At 39.9% G+C, this 21,824-nt stretch overlaps 1 protein-coding gene across 2 annotated transcripts in view; it reads left to right on the plus strand.

Annotated features, from left to right (window-relative positions):
* The first annotated feature begins 9,133 nt into the window (after positions 1-9,133).
* PPM1E (protein phosphatase, Mg2+/Mn2+ dependent 1E) overlaps positions 9,134-21,824 on the plus strand; it is a 59,124-nt gene continuing 46,433 nt past the window's right edge. Inside the window, exon 1 of one of the 2 annotated variants that reach the window (XM_068415775.1) lies at positions 9,134-9,586. In XM_068415775.1, the coding sequence (XP_068271876.1) occupies positions 9,228-9,586 (359 nt within the window). In that variant the 5' untranslated portion in view covers positions 9,134-9,227. The remainder of the gene's footprint in view (positions 9,587-21,824) is intronic. The other variant, XM_068415776.1, reaches the window with a different exon arrangement.

The raw sequence follows: 21,824 nt of genomic DNA on the forward strand, positions 1-21,824 counted from the left end.
GCTGATGGCTGCTTTAGATAAATACATGCCTAAATGCTATGCCAGATTGGGCATTAGCCCTTACCTGCTGCAAAGTCCTTGATCAAGGACAATCAAAGCACTGTTTTGAACTTCTCATTTATCTTGTAATAACAGAGATGAAAGACTAAATGTGAAGGACAAAAGATTTAATCCAGCATGGTAATTTTATGGTCCTAAGTAAGAATATTTTACCATCACTCAAGCTTGACCCAAACTGCTGCGTAGCCCTTAGCTTCCATGTTCTTTTACCAAAGCATTCAGCATGAGATTCTGTAATCAGGATCTGTTTTGTTCATGGCTTTAATGAAGAGGAAACCCAGGCTTCTTAGACACCAGCAATGTATTAGCAGCTCCAGAATCTAAACCAAATGAAAGAATGAATGTACACTGAAAATCCAGCAGGGATTTGTCCTCTTTTTATTAAGAGAAAACAAATCGATAAGATTATTAGAGGAGGAGAAAGGTACTGCAGTGCAAAATAGTAATTACTTCAATTATGAGAAGTGTTTGTACACATGCACACATATGACCCCTTTCTGGCTTAGTGCTTGATAATGTTATAGCTGAGGAAACTCAGCCAGGAGGCTAAATGGAGAATTCAAGGTGTGGGAGTCACTATCTTTAATTTTTAATTTAGTAACACTAAACTGACTTTGCCTTGAAACAAAATTCAGTGCTGAATCTGAGTCACAAAGCCTCTCTATTCAAAAAACTGCAAAAAAAAGTGGCAGTGATTTTTGGATCATTATAGTGTTTAGATATAAATTACATAATAAAATATTAAAGGGAAAAGTATTCAATTGCCACGCAGGAAACTGGGCTGTGTCAAAATTTAAAAACTGTGAGTCAGGGAGAGGCTCTCAAGCAAGCATGACAGAGGAGGAAAGGCAGTGGGATTTGTGACTCAGACAAACATTTCAATGCAGGAGACACAGGCAAACAAAAGGATCCTACCGCATGTGATGTCAGCAAGCAAATGCTCCGTTTGGGAATAATAGCTTCCTACGTATTGCAGTGCAGGAGGAGGGGGGAGCTAGCACAGTGCACATGCCTACGTAGCCACAAGGAAAACCATCCATTAAGAATGTTGTAGCAATGTTTTAAGAAGCACAGCTGGTTGCTACTGATAGCTGCTATCTAATGTGTTTGATATTTACCGAAAAATCCATTTCTCTCAATTTATTGTGTTCTGATTTAATATCCTCAACACGTTCTTCCATGTGCGAGGAGAGTAAGGACATGTCTCCAATATACTATCCATTTCAGCTGGGGTTTTTTATTTTGCTTGTAATAGAGTAGCATCCAGAAGCCCCAGCTGAGATGCTGATCCTATTATACCAAGATAAATCGTTTTGTCTGAATAAATGTTAGATCTTGCAGTATTCCAGGTGTCATTATAAAAATTTTAAAAATTGCGTAGTTACTGGTTAACAACGAGAGTTACAAAATGGACAAAGGAAACATTGGAGTCTCTCTATGCTGAGATTTAAAAATTTTTTTTCCATATTGAAGCTATTGTAAAAATCAGCTCTGCAGACCAGAACTAGAGAGAAGGATCTGTTGGTGGAGACAAAATTAGATTAAATGAGCCAGATTTCGTTCTCATCTGCTGGAGACAAGGAAACTGTTCCAAGCTTAGAATTGCGTATAAAGAAAGGATTTGACTGTTGCCTCACCAATAAATCTTCCGTGGCAAGTTGGTATTTTCTTACATGTGCATGGAATTCTCTTGCATTTCACAGCATCAGTGCACAATAGCGAGTGGCATGAGAGAATTTTATGACTGCACAAAAAGTAAGATTCTTACAAGCCAACATCATGGCACTGAATCAAAAATGAAATAGGTTGTTTGATTCGCTGCTGAAGTCCCAGTTTCCCGAAAGCCAAGAGCTGTAACTACCATGCTGAGTTTAGAATTATTCCATTTTGTAGGGACGACATTTACTTGTGGTGTAGGAACCTACTCTGTCACCACAACAAGAATACAGTATCTACCACAGGGCTTGGCAACAGGAAAACACTGCGGTCACAGTACACTTCTTCTCAAGCCCAGAATCCTGCTTTGAAACTCTTTAGTTTGGACAGGGAAAATAACAATTTATTTCTTCCTGATTTTATGTGTTCTGCACCTTTTCCATTATAAGACACTAAGAAACCAACTAGCTTCCAACTAGAATAAATTCAAGAAAACACGGAGAAGAAATAGCTTAACTGAAGGTAAGAAGGTGTAGCCAAGGTTCCAGTTATGCAATCAAACATCTTGTATTGAAGTAAATTACAAACTGGTTGACTAATGCAGAAGGAGATTCAGCTGCTAACCTGCATGTTGAACACAGTGCTGAGAAAAGTACATTTAAAATATAATATCTATTTTTCTGTTGCATTTCAGTTACCGTTCCTTTAGTTAATTTGGGGGGGACTAAGCTTAGAATCAGATTTATTCTAAGGTATTTCATGGATTGATGACAAAGGTGAAATCCTTACTGCCTGCCTTCTTAACTCCACCCTTTTTCTGAACAAAAGCAGATACATAAGTTGGAAGGACAAGTCATTGTGTTCCAGCTTCTCAGAAGAGATTGTCTTTACCACGCTCAGAATCATAATTATTTAGAAAGGCACATGAAGCTGTATTATACTGTTTTAACACATGCTAATTCTATATGAAATATATTTGATTGAACTATGGTTTGATGCTTTCTTGTCCTAAGACAGAGTACCTTGAGGGAAATGGAATAAATAGAGCACTTACATTGCAGTAACACAAATATTACAACGGAGTACATAAGGGAAATAATAATTCCTTTTACAGGATGAGAACCAGGGAAGTTAACCTCTGATTCCCAAACCAGTTCAAGCACAACGGCCCTGCTAAGAGGACGCACACAGGAGCCCGGCTGTAGGGGAATGCGAGCCACCGGCTGCCGGAGCTGGCAGTGTCTTAGGGCCGCCGAGCAGCCTGCCCAGCCCTCCTCCGCACCAGTCCTCCCCTCCACTGAGGAACCAGTGCCAGCTGCTACCTGCTCCTGGGCCTCCCTCCTCCCTGGCTCTCCAGGCTGAGTACTCAATGTCTTGTGGCTTCTAGCCATAGAGTCATTTTGGATGATTAAGGTCAGGAGAGTTGGCTTCCCTTGGCTAGTGCAAGATTTCTGCATTAATGTCCTATACTGAAGAATGAAATCACCGGGAACTGGCCCCCTTCCCAGTACTGAATTTCACCCACAAATGCACCCACTGTTAAACTGTAAGCTACTGTCTTGCTTCCTACAAGCAAGAAATACTCATACAATATGCACTATTTATTAGAGAGTCTAAGCTCTACATTGTTTTAACTATATAGAAATAATAAATGGTATTAAAGGTTCCATCACTATACAAGCAGTAAAGACGTTAGCTTATATATGCTGAAAGGATGCATAGAAAATATGTATTTTACTAAATCATTCATCAAGAATTATAGCTAACACTGGTCATTTTATTACAAGAAATTACTTGCCATTTATTTAAATGGAGCCAGAGAAGCATCAGGATATTAAAAAAAAAAAATCACATTTCAGTTTCAAACAATGAAAAGTGGGAATGTTTAAAATATCAAATATCTAGCAATGTGTACAGAAAAGTAAAAAGGAAACTCTACAGACCTCAATAAATGGTTCTAATTGGATCTGGATGCGTTTCTCCAAGCCTCCAGACATGCTGTTTGAACACTTGCTCAGTTTGGTATCTCACATTGCACTATTTTAGAGTTTTAAACTTATGACATGTATACTTCTAATACTCTAACTTATTTAGTGTGAACCACTGCAATTTTAGCAACACAGTTACAACTACACTTACTTACTGATTATTTTCATGTTATATATGCTGCTAAAATGAAATGCTTTGGACTAAAGAAAAGTTGTCTCCTTAGCATGAAAATTATGCCTGTAAAATACAGCATGTCAATATGAGATTGTAACATAATTTGTAACACCTTTTTTTTTTACTATAAAATGTTATGGAATACATCACATAAATGAATCTCTTTAAAAGTCATTTATTCATTCATTATTTTGTATTATTAACAAAAATTTCTGTGGCTAAATCATAGAATTTGACACTGTTCAAAGATGTCAGCATCAGCTGCATACATGCCTTAAAGTCTGTGAATCCTACCCTCCTATTTTATCTCTACTCTTATAGCACATATATTAAAACAATAATGGCCAGAGTCTGGACACAACAACGGTTGGTTTCTGGTACTTATGGAAGTGGCTGATTTTTTTTAATTTTTTCTTTTTAACAGTTGTTTCTAAGTAGGTGACTGTAAAATTTAAGGTCTTGGAGCAGGATATCACAGAATCATGAATCTAATCTACAGTAAGATGATGAACACGTCATTTAAAGTAAGCCTGTGGTAGAACTAATATATTTTTTTAATCCCACTAGGCACCTGCCTTAACAAGACTGGCTTAAACTTTGCTCTCATTTTAGGATGAAGTTCACCCTCCACTCCAAAAGGGCAGAATATGCACACACCGTTAAATCCCTAGAACAGAGTGTAAATGGGATTTACGTGGTACGCCATCTTGTATTGCCTCCTCTGAGCCAAAGTGAGCTTCAGGCTTCGGAATTCCAGTAGTGCTGTATTCACACAGCGTGGTACTGTGGGACTTCAGCCTCAGAGGAAACATGTTGCAAAAATGGAAAGTACAGAGGAAGGGCCTGGCACAGTAACACTGCCAGCAAGCTCTGTTGTTTGCTGATACCCAGGAGGTCTGCACCCCTCATCTCCGTTTAGCAGTAAAAGGAAATTATGCTAACGAAGAGCGACTGATTGCTGAAGTGGATCAACCTTATCAAAGATGTGGGACTCTGGTGTGCTCCTGCCTGCAGGATGGTCTCATGATTTGACAACATCCAGGTCACATTACTAAGTGTTATGTGGTCAGCTGTGCTTTGCTGAGGCAATCCCATGGGCACTAATCTACAGGCACGCTTCAGTCAGTCAGTCAAAGGTTTTATGACATAACAAATTTTGTCTTTGTTAACAGGAAACAAGGTCTGTTGTGCAGTATCTGCTTTGACAGTGTTCTGAACCTGTTCAGTCATTTTGAAGAGCTCAGCTTTTCATTAGTTCTTTCTTCCACATACTTTTCTCCAACAGATTTCCAAATCTAACTAAGCAGGCATGGACTACTATCCTGTTTCTCGCTACTGCTATTCAAAGAATCTCTTTCCTAAACAGGGATCTGAATGGAAGCCTGAAAATGAAATTTTCCTTTGGAATGGGATTGGAAATTTCCATGACAGTTGGAAGTGGAATTCAGGCCTGAAATCCTGTGTTTTGCAGTGGACGCGGATATTTCAGAATAATCTTTGACTATTAAACTGGAAAAACTTACTTGACCTCAAAAACCTTTTCTTTTAGAAAGAAAAAAAAAGCGAGAGAAAGAGATAAGGACTTGGATATTTAAGAACATCCTAATACACTACTTATTATGGTAAAGAAGCCAGTAAAACTGTGGTAACAGAAGTTACTCTGTGTTTTAAAACAGCAGTTCACCCAAGATTGAACCTAGCAAAACTAACTGGAGCTTGATGCAGCTTGTCAATAAGAGCCTTCTCCCTGTATTCCTTTCAAATTCTTGCTGTTCTTACTCTTAAGCAATTGAAATTATTCTAGTGAATTGAACAATAAGTACCTCATTGAGTTTGAAGAGCTATAAAAAGAACAGACATATATATTCACATTCACAAGGTGACTGATATTGATCATATGAATACATATAAAAAATTGTAATCTTTTTCAACAGTATATTGCATCATTTCAGGTATTATCCCACATACAACACTACATTCAAGAGTAGATGTGCCTTCAAAATGAGAACAGGCAAAGGCTTGGAAATAACTTGCTCTTCTGGTGGTTTCATCTGGCTGGGAAAACAGAATATACCTTCTAAAATTACTTCTGGCTTATTGCAAAAGCCCTACTTTTTAAAGAGATCACTTTAGAAATGCAATTTGTTTACCATTGGGTTTTCCCATTATACTCTTTTCTATGGTATTGGAGTGGATATCATAGGTATATTAAATATTGTCAAATCATTCTTAATGCCCCTACATGTTTTCTACTTGTCAGTGTACAGGAAGCGCTTCCAAAGGTTACAAAAAATTAAAAAGCACTTCTTTTTGCACTCCATACAATTCAGGTCACCTCCCCAAGGCCTGCTCAAATCCTGCTTATTTCTCACTAGCAAAATGAGAAAGAGGAAGACATCATTTTAAGGCTAAAATAAAACAGATTTCTTCCAACACAACACTCTAAAACCTTCTTAAAAAAAGAAAAAAAAGCAACAAGATGAAGCCAAAAAGGATACAAACACCTGCGTTTCCTTCTCAAGTCAGGTGCAAGTCTTATCCTCTCTTTGACAATATGTGGCAAACCAATGATTTCAGACTCAACATTTTATGAGAGTTTATTCCATCCACCTAACCTCATCACATAGGAACCGTTCATACTGCTGCTACCCAGCAACCCAGGGTGCACCAAGACAGTCTAAATTTAGCTTCCAGAGTTACTGAACGCTAAAACCATTTCATAATAGTACCAAACACGCCTCTCATAGATTAGTGCTTTACTTGAGAATACATTTTATTTAGAGCTTCCTTTTCTGGACAGCAGTAAGTAACAATGCAGCTACCTTCTGTGGTAATTGCCAACCCCACTGACTCCACATAGTAAAGTGATAGCAGGTTCCTGGCTGCCTGACTTAGCCATACCACCCACAGCGACCGTATGTTCCACACCGCAGGTTAATAAGAATGGTTTTTCACCTTCCCTCCCAGAAACAAATGTCAGCATGGCTTAGAGCCATAAGCTCTTTATTTAATATTGAAGCAAAACAATACTAACTTGACCGTAGTGCCAAAACTTGACAAAATATCCTGAGAACAAAGTTCTACTCCATTTCATTTTAATTAGTGTCCTTTGCAATTAGACAAATGATGAAAAGCACATGGGGACTGCCAAGATGAATCAAGGACATCTGGTAACTTTAACATTTCAACATGAAACAGAGTAGGTATTACTCTCAGATACTCTTATGTGCTGTTTGAAACAACTAAAAAAAAATATGGTTAACAAAAATTTAAGAAAAAGACTATCTAAACACTTTTGAGTCTTTTCTTGGATAGCCTTAATTGCTGTTTGTCATACAACATGAATCTGATCGTACATGTTGTTGAATTAGCTGTTACTTCCCTAAGATATTGTTATAATAGGAACTTCTAGAATTGAGATCATAGTACACTAAGATTATCTGCATTACAGTGTCCTAGAAACTCCAACTGCCTCTGAATTACTAGTGAAAAACAACTAATCATGAACTTAAAACTGCTTTTTTGATACTTGCATTGATGTGCATTCTCTTGAGGCTCGTGACTCACTGATGATGCAGTACACACAAACCTAGAAAAAATAAAAACAAAATCCAGCAATGACACCATCAGCTGCAACTGTGGGCTGTCTCTTCAAAAAGAACTCCAATGTTTTTTAGCTCTCAAGCCCACCTGGCATTCCTAAATAAATGAATGTTAAATTGAAAATATGTAAATCGTATACTGAAAAAAAATACTTAGAGAAATTCTTTCACGAGAAGCTGTGCAATTTTCTGTCGCTTTAATAGCTTTTGGCTGTGAAAGACTAAGACTAACTGGGACAATCACATTTTTAACTCTCATGGCTTTTACATATTCACAAGATTGCAAAATTATCAGTCAAACCAGTTGCTGGAAATATTCTAAAATTAGTTCAGCTCTGAAATACCAATTCACCAAACAGAAGACAGATTTACAGCAGCACCTGACATGCAGAGGTAATTACTACAATGCAGAGAACAACAGGTTTCAGCAAGCTACTGTCCTTGTTACAATCCATTAAAATCTGAGAATATTTTTGCATATGAAGCTTGTGATTTGGCCATTTTTCAAGGTATATCTGACATTAACGATACCGTTCCCTCCCATGAGTACAAGCTATTTTAAATGTGTGACAATTATACCTGTTCATAGTTGGTATTTATGGACCGATAGCTCTGAAAATACCTTTTCAGCAGCAATGAATAAAACAAGCCAAAATGCCTTTCACAAATGAAAGACGTTTATTAGACAACAGCAGAATATAAACTACAGTTTGTCTCTGGCTGTAACTTTTAAGTTTAATTCGGTGTAACATCTTCAGCTACTTATGAACTCCCCTTTGCCAGAACATCGAATCCGTAGGTATCATGTAGTGTATTAGTTATGAATCCGTATGGCTATTCATACGCTGATCTCGAAGGTAGCCAAGTGTCAGAAGTTTTGTTGCTAAGTGTTGGAAATGGGTAAATATGACCCCAAAGCGGCTCCTCACGGGAATACGGGGAGTATTAGGAATGGGAAGGGCTGAGGAGCGGCGGGCTCAGCACCGACCCGCCGGGTCACCCCCGGTGCGGGGCAGCCGGGGCCGCACACGCTACACCACAGGCTTCCCAGAGAGGTCGTTTTTACTGAAATACCGTGTGTTTAATTGCCAGTTTCCCTCACGCTAACCCACTCCGATTTCAAAACTACTCTTCAGAGACTCCGCCTGGCAGCCAGCCCGGGGCTGCCGGCTCCGCGGGGCAGCGATGCCCCCGCGCCGTGAGGTGAGGCCGGGCCGGGCCGCCCCCAGCCCCGCTTACCCTCCGTCCCCGTCCTGGCAGCGAGCGGGAGCCAGCGGAGGCGACACCGGTGCCGGAAACGATGAGAGCAGGGAAATCCTGAGGCAAAGATTAGGTAACAGGGAACGTGCTCTCAGGTTTCCTTCGGGTTCCTGTGAGGAACCTACGCGTCTGGCTGCCTTCGCATGACTCATCACATCGGCGCGGCTGTCAGCGCCGCCTGCCCTCCACCTGCCTCCCCCCGCCGCCCGCTCGCCCCCCTTCGCTTCCCGCCGCGGGCCGAGCCGCCCCCTCAGCCTGGACCCCTCCGCCCCCTCAGGGCCGCCCGCGCTCCCGCCACTGAGCCGCGCGCCCCCTCTCTCTCCCCCCCCCCCCGCCCCTCACGGCGTGCGCGCCCTCGCGGGTCCGGCTCGGGAGCGCGCGCGCAGGAGGGCGGGCGGGCGGCAGGCGGCTGCCGGCGGCGGCGGGCAGGGAGCTCTCTGCGGGCGCAGTGCTGATCCGCCGGCGGGCGGCCGGGAATGCGAAGCGATGGCCGCGGGCGGCTCGGGCAGCAGCAGCGGCGGCGGCAGCGCGGAGGAGAAGAGCTACCGCCGCTTCCTCGAGCTGTTCTTGGGCGAGTTCCGCGGGCCCTTCGGGGCAGAGCCGGCGCCGGCTCCCCCCCCTGCTGCCGACACCGCTGCTGACGAGGACCCCGGGGCAGAGGAAGAAGCGGGAACGGCCGCTGAGGCGGAGGAGGGTGAGGGCGACGCCGGCGACCCTCAGCCGCCCGCCCCGCCGCCGCCTCCCCCGCCGCTGCCCCCGCTGCCCCGGCCACTCTCGGAGTACATCACGGAGGAGGAGGTGGAGGGCGAGTGCCTGGACCTCTGCCTGCAGCAGCTCTACAAGTAGTGAGTGCCGGGCTGAGGGGAGGGGGGTCGGGGCGTGGGGCTGAGAGACCCCCCGGTGTGGGGCTGAGGGGAGGGGGGTCAGGGCGTGGGGCTGAGGGGCCCCCCCGTGGGGTGGGAGCCGGGGGCAGGGTGTGGGGCTGAGGGGATCCCGCCTGTGTGTGCGGAGTCTCCGCTGAGGGGCTGAGGGGACCCCCCACTCCGTGTGTGGGAAGGCGGGGGGCGGTGGAGCCCCCCATGCTGGGGGCAGGGTGTGGGGCTGAGGGAGACCGTCCTGCTGGGGGAGCCGAGGGCAGGGTGCGTGGGGAAGGGAAGGTCCCCGAGGCAAGGAGTTAAGGACTTTGGTGGTGCTGAGGTGCTCGGGATCAAAGCGTCCTGCTCTGTCCTGTTCCCCCCTGCCCAAAAGACGCCCCACTCCTTCCCTCTCGCCGGGACAGGGAGCAAAGAGGCGAAGGGAGTAGACAAGGGAGAGCCACGAGCATCCATCTGGAGAGCAGCTTGCTTGGGGAGGGAGGGTGGTGGGGGAAATGTCTCACGCTCTGGTGCCAAAGCAGGAGGGGGGTTTGCCTGCGGTTGGTTGTACTGAGGCTTGAAATTGAAATGCTCCCTGTGTGAGGGTTTGTACGTGGGGAAACCTCTGCCAAGAAAGAAGGAAAAGGAGAACAAGGGGCAAGGAAGGAGAGACCCCCCTTCCAAAAACAAACACCACATCGAGAAAACCACACCATGTATTTACAGACCAGGGAGAAAAGAGGAGTAGAAAGCCTTAGGAGAAAGCTATCCATAATCATGGGGCTCTTTCTGCCGTCAGCTGGGGAAAGCCAGCTATGCTCTGTTCTGTACGGAGGCAGTTTCCAGATCTGTGCTTTCTAAAGGCTGGTGCATAAAGAGGAAACAGATGGGAGCTATTCCCAGTGTGAAAAGTCTGTGGACTGAAACCTAAAGATCAGTTACCAGTGCCTCGTATTGTGCTCAGCTTTGGCTTTGAAGGCTTGAAATAGAAATGGTTGTTAGTGGCTTTTCTTTAGGAACCTTTTTAAACTGATGCCACAGGAGGAGACAAACGAACCTGTGAAAATATGCAGAGCACGCTGGGGAGCTTTCTGCCATTGAGCTGGTAATTGTAAGGAGAGGTGTTACTCAGTCGCACAAATAAATAATTAAAGAACCGTGTTTTACAACGGCTTGGTCTGTTTCTGTTCAATTCTCATCTGCCCTCTGCGTTTGTGGACGATAGGGACAACACAAGGCTAGCTGCAGAGGACAAAGCTCTCCTGTTCACACATGCTCACCCTGCCACCTTTGGGAAGTCTTTCTCTGGAATACAGCAGCCCTGTGCTGTAGGATGTGCTAGAGAGGAGAGAGGCAAGTCCCTTCTACATATTTGGAACGTGTTTTGTTTTTTTTTTAAAATAGACTTGTGAAATCAAAAGTCAGATTAGTGTAAATAAAGTTTTAGACGTAGAGCAGATTATTTTAAAGTATTATTTAAAGTATATCTATGAAACGATTTTGAACTTGAATTCCTCCCTTGACCTCTTCTCTCTCTGCATGTCCCCCATACGCCAGGACAGGCAGACTTAGATTCCCCAGTTTCAGAGGCCCATATTAATGGATGAAATTACTAAGAAAAAAAAAAAAAAGTTTTTTTGAGAGGATTCTTTATATAGGGATAGCTCTTGCCAGGTTGTGGGTTTTCTTTTTTTTCAGCCTTTGTATAAATCTTTTGATGGCTACTGAATGAAGCATCTCTTTGGCTTTGCTTATGGTGAAATCAATGCAGACTTCCTTCTACAGGCACCTACCTTATGAAGCAAAAAGCACTATCTACCTCAAAATTAAGGGAGCAGGGGATCATGTTGTAAGAAAATTGTTTTCCAAAATCATAAATATTTCATCGATGTATAGAAAATGCATTTTGAAATAGTAAATAGATACCTTTTAACTGAAGATTGACAGACATTGATTTATATCTGTCTAGCTAACTGCAAAATGTAATTCTTTAAAGCATTTTAAAATATTGTAATAACTTTTAACACAGAGAGCTAAACTGAAATAGCTTTTTCTTGAGTGATGGTGGAATCCAAGGTAAGTGCAAGTACGCAAAACTGTTCTTCAGGTAAAGTATTTTATTTTTAGTATACTCTCCAGTCGCCAGAGAAACTTAAAACTGTCACAAGATTATAACAGGCAAAAGTAGAATGTTTTTCTATGTCCCCCTTTACAGCTAAGGGTTCAATTGGTCAGATGATTCCAGAGATGGGAAACTTAGTGCATATGAGTAAAGCTACTCTTGTGCCAAATGGTTATGATAGTGTTAAAAAAAAAAGTGCATGAAAACTCATGTGAAGGGGAATATTTTGTTGGTATGTCATTAGCAAGAAAGACTGCATTGTGAATGCATGTTTTCTGTAACTGTAACTATGTATTAGTCAAATGACTGGTTTGCATTACATGTAGCATGAGGGTAAAATCCATTGCTGTCAAAAATCCAGCAGCTGTTTTTCAGATATTTTAAGCACACAGCTTTAGTTCTTTTTGAGGGAAGTAAGACTATCTCAGAAATGAGAACACAGTGCCAATCATGAAAAAATATAATTGTTTTCTGCCACTGTGTACATCAGTATCAAAGAGTTCCTATTTATGAGATTTTCCTGCTGTTTTCCGAAAGACTCATATTCCCCTTTGAGATTTCCAGTTCCTTGTTTCTTTCTAGAGACAGCATATGCTTGGAAAATTAGGTTAATGTAATCTTTATATCTGTCTAAATGCCACAAAACGTGTGCTGTGTGCTTTCTTGGTGATCCTCAACAGAATGAAACTGATCGATGGGAGGTATGTTAGGTGAAGAAAAGAATCAAAAAAGAATAACGTTTGAGGAATTGCATTGGAACATTGGTGATAGCTTGGAAGTTCATTTTGTGATTATCTTCTATAACATCTTATTAAAGAGAAAACTATATAATTTAAATAGTTTCTACGTAGAAACAAATATACTAAGGATTTAATCTTACATCTGTTAAATATGAGACCCTGTTTCTTGCTTCCACTGATTCAGGAGCAGACCTCATTTCTGACTTATTTTAAAGGAAGAAGTTACTAACTTGATGTAACAAAGTTATATATGGTGCTCTGTTCTTTTTCTCTTCCTACTGATACTGTTATTAAATCTAATGTATTTTAAAAGCTGGTTCTTGACAAGACATCTGAAAAACTAATCAATAAAGATGTGGTTGCTAAGAGAGGAGAGGGCCAGACTGAGTTAAATAGTGCACCCTTAGAAGTTATGCCCCTAGGAAGAACAAATGTATCTTGCTGTTACATTTTTTTCCTGTACAAATGAAATAATTTGGAAAATTCAGTTGTATATTGTTCTTGCTTTTCTCTTTCTCTCTTTTTTCCCCAGGCTTTGATAGGGATAAATATAGTTGCAGGTTGTACTTGTTTTAGGTATTTTCTAATGGTTAATGAGGAGGTTTGATGATAATAAGACTGTTAAATTTCCCACCCCCAGCTCTGTTGATAATTTGATTCTGCACCTTAGCTTTTTGCTGGGTGTTACGGCCTGAGGGAGGGGAAGGGAGGTGAGGCAGGTTGTAGCTGTGTTAATGTCTCACTGGAGCCCTCTCCAAGATGAGGAACCTCTTCCTGAGGGTGGCTGTTGGGCTGGCTGCTGCCAGGCACGTGCTACAGTGGCCTGGAGTCCCAGAGGCTCAGCAGTGAGCACCAAGCGCTGCCGCTAAGGTGTAGAGCTTGTGGGTATGGCCACTGACATCCTCAGACCCAAGGGATTTCAGTCCTAGAAATCCTGATGCTTCTCTGTAGAGAAATTCTGAATCATCTGGTAGAAGCGTATACAGAAAGTTGAGAGAACTTCAGTATTGTTGTTTATGCCTTATTACTCTTTAAAAGAACCTGCTATGAAATTCAACCCATATATTGGATGATGGTGATGTTGTAGCATACAGACATGGGCACATTTTATACACTTTAGACTGGAAATTGTGATAACCTACAAATAGGTGGTATTTAGAGATAACCACTTTCAAAACACAGCTAATGGTTTACTCATTGAGAGAGTCTTTAAGTTGTTTTTAAGGCATCTTCAGTTCATGCTCCCACGCTTCTAAAAATACTGAATCAAATCAGATATTTTGATATTCCTTTAAAAAAAGAGTATCAGCTAAAATGAGCTATTTAAATTGCAGATTTACGTTTTGTGGTGGTTAACATATATGGTGACATTTCAAAACTTACTGATTTATGATTAAAAGGATGCTGAGTTTTTCAAGTGCAATGGTGACTATGCTTGGAAGCTGCTTTATATAGCATTAAAAAATTCATTCTCAGTGAACAGATTATGGGAATATATTCATTTCAGTGCTTTTATTTCAGTGAATGTTGCTAGTAGTACAACAAATTAAAGGGAATTAATTTTGTTAGGAGCTTTTCGCACCGAGATTTTTTTTTTTTGACCCAAGACCAACTTGCATAGATTCTGCTACTCCTAATGAAGCTGTTTGCTTTTGCATATGAATTGATTGACCTGAGCTAACACGTTCTTTTTTTTTGGACCTTATATAATCACTGTTGAAACGAGATTGGGTTATCGAGAAAGAATGTACATATGAATATGTATAACAAATTTTATTTGTAATATGTTACTTTTCATTTATAAGATACTCAAAAACCTTTGACTAACTAAAATCTTAGTAGCCTTCTTGTGGAACTACTTTTGACTCTGTCTTTTGGGTGTGATGAGCATGTTAAGCTTCATTCCTTTACAGAGTTTGTCTAATAAGTTGTCTTTTTTGCACAAAACACTGCATAGAATATTTTTATCCTTAAAATTCCTCATTGTAATTACCTTCAACAATGGCAGAGTATTTCTCCACCTGTACTTTGAAGAAAAGATAGTCTGCTTAGTTGTGGTTCTTTTCACAGAAGATTTAAAAAATATATTTTTATTTATGTTAAGTTTAAACTTTTAGTTTTCTGTACAGTATGTCAGTAGAAGTTTCAGTGCCTTGACCGCTCTGTCACTGGTGTATGTTCTCATTCATTTTTTGTTGTCTTGCTAAATTGCTTATGTGATCACATTAAAAGCAAAAGCAGCGGGGCATGTAGTACACGGATAATGAGGGTACTGTTTATTCCTACATTTGCTGTCACTCTGAAATAGTCTCTGGCTGTTCTTCATCATTTTCTTCCTTCATGTTGTTTTGTCCATACTGTTTTTTGGTTTGTTTTCTCCTAGGAAGTATTCTCACTGACTAGGAAAGACATGTGAAAAATGAGATTAAATGGAGTTAGTGCTTTAAAACATTAGATGTTCTTTGAACCATGCTGCAGGACTGTCGTATGCAATGCAATCATGATTACGTAATGCAAGTGGTTATAAAAATAAATGTGTCCTGGACAATATGTGTCCGTGGTGTGTTAGTAACCTATGACATGCTACTAAACTGTAAATGGCCGTTGCTACATATTATAATGTAGGTCCTCATCTTTGGTTTAGCTGCAATCAACCACTAAACAAATACTCTAGGTTTGTGTTGTTATAACATATTAGGGCTTAGATAAAATGAATGCAGACTGTGGACTTCTTTTACAGAAATGTTTCTGCTGTGGCTTTGTACTTCATTAGGAAGAAACAACATTACCTATCTTTAATAAGACATTTCATAAAGAAGTAATCATCAGAGTCACAAATTAGAACTGCATGGGAAATAGCTGCCCTTGGGTACTTCAATAATTAATACAGAAGTTAAATGAGTTAACTAAATTGCAGGATTACCTCAGTTTATGTTTATATTGGATGGAAAACAGCTAAAGGCAACTAATGATTGAGTAACTGAACCAACATTTTAAGCTGTAGTACTGCTCACCAGTTCTGAACTCTGCATACAATCAGTTGAAAAGTTTGATATTTTTTGTTGGTAGAGGAGGATTAAAAAGCTGACTGCTAAACTTTGATAATCGGAAAATGTACTTGGATACAGACAAGTCTGAATTGGGAAACATTTGCATTTTCTTGTAGCTGTAATTACAATAAAAGGAATATTTGATTAATTGGTAAAATTGTGGGTAGCTCCTTAAAGTTCATTTTCTCAGAGGATATGATTTTGAAGCTATTTTTGCTGGCCTTTTGTGATCTAGTAAAGTCTGTTAAATTGTACCTAATATTTTTTCAAGTTTAGTTTCTTTTGCTCTTCATTTACAGTAAAGAATTTGAGTGCTTTCTCTCATTCGAGAATATGATTTTTTTTTATAGGCTCTGTACTTCCATCATGATGTAACTAAAAATAGAAGCAGCATATAAAAATAGGCCTTGGCATTTTAGCTTCTTGGCACTGTCTTAGGGCTGTTCCTTTCACCTCAGGCTATGACCTTCTTACTGAGGTTCAAAAATCTGAAATTAATGTGGTAAGTTATTCCTCATTAGTGTTATGAACACTGCACTGTACACATTATATTAATTAGCTTCTAGAATGTTTCTCTTACTTTCTTTTACTTTGATATAAATACTGTGCTGAGCTACTAAGGTTAGTCTATATTAAGTTCAAATAAACATCTGTTATAATACTTAACAGAGATCTTGGATTTTTACTGAATATTTTAAAATTTTGACACATGGAAGTGATTTCAAAGTGGTGCTTGTACATGCGATACCTCTGTGATGGCAAATCGTGGTAACTAATAGTAGTTTGATATGCCCAAAAAGGATGAAATTTGAGATACATTGACATCTTGGAAATCTGAAGAGAAAGTGAGATATGTCATCCATTTATGATACCTGATAGATCAGAAGAGAGAAAGAACTCCCCCCTGACCAAATACTGCACATCCTTTAAAAAATCATTTTTAAAAAGTGTGAGCTCTTTTCTCTGGCCTTTAACCTTTTACCTCAATGGTAGGAACTGTGTAAAATCCATGAAAAGAAATGTCTTCCATATAAACAGAGGGTTAGAGTTGTCACTGTGTAACACTTGTGCAATTCCCATTGAAATAAGGGGATGTAGCCCAGGATACCTGGTTGGAGAGGAGAACTATATTAAGTAATCTGATCTTCTTCCCCAGTGCATTGTTCATTTGAGAATGAATTTTAAGTGGTTTAAACTTTCCTCATTGGTGTTAACCTTTTTCAGTTTGACTGATTATGAATGACCCAAATGATCATATAGAATACTTAAAATCTTACTAATTACATTGTATACTAATTTTAGAATAACATTTTTGAATATTAGATACTTTTAGTTTAGCACCTCACAAAACTGAGTTGGTGCAATTCACATTCACTTTGTTGAGTCACAGTGTTGATGATGTTTATGACATACAATACAGTCATTTTTAAAAACACGAAACAAGCCACAAAGTTCTAAATCTAGCTCTGGGGATTACAGAAAAAATAGGTTCTTCTACAAAATTACTAAATATCCAAAAATATTTTCCCCAAAAAGATCTTACAAACTCTCCTAATGTCTTGGGAGATGTGAGAAGAAAGGTTTGCCAACAGGGAGTAAGAACAGGCATCTTTAATTATCTGGAATCAGTGTATGTAGTAGAATACAAAAAATTTGAGCAAATGAATACTTGTGAAATGCTTTCTTTTACAGGATATCCAAGCATGTAGGCTGGAACGTGGAATCTGGGGAGTTACAAATATACTTAATACAGCTGCAAGTTCCTTATTTTGGTATTAAGTCAACGTATCACTCCACAGTTAAATTCTGCCAGCAGCAAGCAGAGTACCAGATCTCTTACATGTAAGAAAGAACAGATCTATTAATTATCAATTCCATCCAAATTGCTGTATTTTGGCGGCTGGAATTAGTAGATTAGTTGCAGTCTTTGACCTTTGAAACTAAGTCCATTGTCCTCCGCACAATCTCTAACAAGCAGCAACCAAAGTTCATTAACACCAGTTTCTTGGGCAGCTTGCTACGTCAATGTACTTCTGTTTTTTGAAACTTCTAGACAATGATAAATTGTTATTTCCCATTTATTAAACAGTAAAATGACACAAGGAGGAACTGATATAGAATGATAGATTTATCTTTTCGAATGGCTGCTGGAAGTATAAAAGCATCTATAGCTGGTTTGAACACAGAAACACTGGTTGAACAGAACCATTTCGACCACCTATTTACCTTGCCAGACTTTCTTTGTCATGGAAGAAACATTCAACACTGATGAAAGAGGATGGTGAAACCCATTTCCAGTTTTTACTGTGCTCTTAAACTTTGGCACATTTGCTCCTGTGATAACACTCTGAGCTGTTGTCTCCCACTTTCTGAAAAATATCTAAACTTGAAGAAACAAATCTGGATGGTATATAATCCTGAATAGCCACACTGAATATGAATTCTTCGTATCAGTTATCTCTCTATTTGTATGAATAAGCTTCATTCAAGCCCTATTGATCACAGTTAAGGGTTGAAATTAGAAATCGACTTTCATTAGCTCAAGGCAAATTAATCTCAAGGCACTGCAGTCGGTTGTACTCACTTTCTGTTAGTGAACTTGGCAACTGGGTTCAGTTAGAATCCAGAAGTGCAGCGGGAGGACTGTATCCCAATATCTTAATGTGACAGCTACCAAGGGAATTACTTTCTGAAGCAGAAGAAGGGAAACTGGAAACATTGAGGGGGTGGATGCAGACAGATATGACAGGATTCTGAGAACCTGGGATTCCTGACAGCGTAGGCCTTCAGAGACCACCCACTGAGCTTTGGCAGGTAATAATCTAGGAAATTATAATGCACTTATTTTAAACAAATCTGTTGAGATGTTTGATTTGAGATTTTCATTACACATACTGGAATGCTTTTGCTGCTAGAGCTCTGATATTTTACCAAATTTATATTGAAGATGAGATTTCAGAATGGATTTTGTAATGATGTAGCATCCAGTTAAGTGAGTAAAAGTATGACCAAATTCTACAGAAGCTGGCATCATGATATTCCTATAAGAGAAGACAGTTCAGTCAACTTAGATCTGCTTTTACTGAACTGTACTGGCATGTATCCTCATGCTCTGTACGTGTGTGCCTATGTGGGTAATTATATTGTAAAAATCTGGCATGCAGAAGAATCACTGCGACTAAAGATTTAATCCCCCCCAACTGTAATGTTTCTACAGAAGCTTCTTTCACCAGAGTAACTCTGTGCAAATGATGGAAATTACTGTTTGTAAACATTTAAAAGAAGATGTTTGCATTGTACTACATAGCCTCATTCCTTTGTCACAAAGCCACCAGACAGATTTTCGTCTTACAGCTAACCAGATTAAGCATTCTGGCTAGATCTCTGTATGCTATTACAAAAGCATTCCATCTTCTCCCCCTCCCAGCCCCATCACGTTATCTTGAATATGGAATATAAAGCAGTATGTATGTAACTGGGGAAAGAAATGGAATATATTTATTGGTGGCAAGGGAGTCCAGCCTCTAGTGGGGCACACGGCAGTGTGCATAATTAGGTTCATAGCATAAGATTTAGTAGCATTGTGAGGTAATTTCTGTCAGTGTGGTTCTGATAGGACTTATCAAAGAGTACATGCTACTTATCTATCTTTGGCAGAGAAGTCTAACTCCGATTAACTGTCAGCGCATCTATAATCCTTCCAAGTCTGGAATTGTTGATAGAGTGCCAAATATCTTGGATTATGTATTGTCAGAAAGAGTAAGATCTATGATTGTAATATCAAACAAAGCAAATGTAGCTATTTAATTAAATGCTGAGCTGTAAATATGGCATGACATAAGCCCAGATTTTTTTTTTTTCATTGGGTAATGTGAGCTATTTCAGTATTGTATTGGAGATGAGAGAGAGAGAGAAAGATTTTTGGGATTACAGCTATCTCTCTATATATAGATAGCACAGATGAAACTAGCAATTTTTTTGTTATTTTTGCATGATGGAAGTCATACACACTGTTGAAATGTTCTGGTCAATTAGTACCTTTGTGGCATTATGAACGTGGTGTTAAAATACACTGGAGATGAGACAATGTTATAGCTTTCAGCAATGGAAAAATAACGTCAAATTGGACAAAACAGCCTAGTGCTGAATAGTGTCATCAGCAAGTAGGCTATTTTAATTCTAACTCTCCATAAATCAACATCTGTCTGCTTGCTATTGTATCTTTAAAAGCATACACGCAGAGACACGTGTGTATACAGGCTCTGTGTAAGTAAATACATTTCAGTTTAGGGCTGATAGAGGCTGTTGTTTCTGTCTTAAAACTGAGGTCCTGTGTTAATTCTCAGAACAATTTCTGCCAACTGCAGTACCAGTTTTCCTTATGGCATCTTCCCAATGCAAATAATTCTAGTGGAGAAAGGGGTTAGCTCAGGGGTTCTTTCAGTTTCTGGTTCTTGTTCCTGCGTCCCCTTCCCCAGTCAGTGCTCACCCAAAATTGCATACTGCTGGCAATTCTACTGACGATTTATGTGGTAGTGACAGTCACATATGAAGAACCAGACCAATGCCACCAGTTCATGTCATCTCAGTTCCTTGCCAAATGAGCAGATGCTCATCACTTTCGGCTCTCTTGATACAGCTGCTGTTAACTTTTGACATTCTTACTGTGAAGGCTGCAGCACCTTATATCCTTACCTATCTGTAAGATATGTCTGTTAACAAGACCATTTAAAGCAGGTGAGTAATTCTTGCCCCCTACCCAAAACAAAAAAAAACCCTCTTGACTTTTTTTTTTTTCTTCATCCATAACAAAGCCCTTGGGCAAATAGCTCCTACAAGTCTACATTTTTCTTTGTTTCCTTGTCAACTCAAGGGTAATAGCAGTTAAATCTAGTAAAATAAATGTTGATTGATGGAGCTTATTCATCATGTCAAGCTAATGAGGCATCATAAATATATTTCTGAATGTGTAAAATCCATAGGGTAGTTGCTACAGTTGGATAAAAGATGCAGTTTCTTCTTGATTCACTTGTCGTGGAGTCAAGAACTAGCTGAGCGAGTCACTGTTGATTCAGATTTTTTCAACCTGCAATGGTGCAAATAGATTCTTTTCAAAATTCTCCAGAGAAGAAGCGTGACAAAGCAAGCCTGTCTGGTTTTTGAGTTTATCCCCAGAGATGCAATAAAAAGGCGGAGTTGGATCCAGAATTACAAGAAGTAAAATAAATTAATGTTCCCATTTCTCTTCTGCTGACATACTTTGTTTACAGGATCTTGGCTGAGAGTAATTTGTGGCTCGTCAGTGTCCTTGCTTCTTTCACCCATGTTTGCCACAGAACTGGTTTCTCTTCTAAAGAAAAAGCAAAGTGTTACCCATGTATATTATACTGTATATTGATAATAAAACAGTGATCTTGATCTATGGATAGCGTGCAAGTCTGCTGTTAGTGGTTAGAGAATGTCTGCCAGTGTTTAGAAATGTTTGTCATAATACAGGGAATTACAAAGGCAGTTGGTAGGCTGGAGTTGCCTTCACATGGGCTGCTCGTTTGCATCTTAACTAGATATTTCCTCATTAGTCTGAGAAATGCAGGTCAAAGAACTCGGTCAAAATCTGGTCATTTTGCTTCTGTGTATGGCTGCTTATCTCTAGGAAATTTGGGTTGAATGAGTGAATATGGACTCTCTATTAATTATCAGTATTATTTGTGCAGGAAGAAGCAAATTAAGCTTTATTTGCAAAAATGCCTCACTACAGTGCATATGTGTTTGTTATTCCTGTTGATATCTTACTGTGTTTTGCAAAGTTCAAGAGAATAAGATTTTAACATCATATTCCTTTGGGTGTGATGATCATACTAGTTAAAATTTCCTGTAAATTGAAAGGTTACTTTTAAGGTCATTGTTCTTGATGCATAAGAATGGAAAGAACATGATGTATTTGTAATGGAAAAGAGCATTGCTATGGAAAATGCCGGCATAAATTGTTCCTCTCGTGTATACAGAGCTTCTGATGTCGAAGGTAAATGTCCTGGTATTAAATGTTTTGGAATTTCTTGAGCTATAGTAAATACTATCAGACTCAGCTATCATCTTCTGAGTATCAGCTTGTCTGATTAGGGACTCAGTTATGAGAACCTGACACTAACATTTATCAGGAACAGCAGAGCCAGGAGCAAAGCCAGTGCCAGTGGCAACATCCTCACTTGCCAGGGAAAATTTTCTTGCTGTCCTTCTTCCCCCATTCAGGTTTTAAATTACCATTTTGTCTTGGGAAAAGTGTGCAGATGTCCTTCTAACCCAGGCACAGTACAAAC

The sequence above is a fragment of the Nyctibius grandis genome, chromosome 18 (assembly GCF_013368605.1).
Source record: "Nyctibius grandis isolate bNycGra1 chromosome 18, bNycGra1.pri, whole genome shotgun sequence".
Classification (NCBI taxonomy): domain Eukaryota; kingdom Metazoa; phylum Chordata; class Aves; order Nyctibiiformes; family Nyctibiidae; genus Nyctibius; species Nyctibius grandis.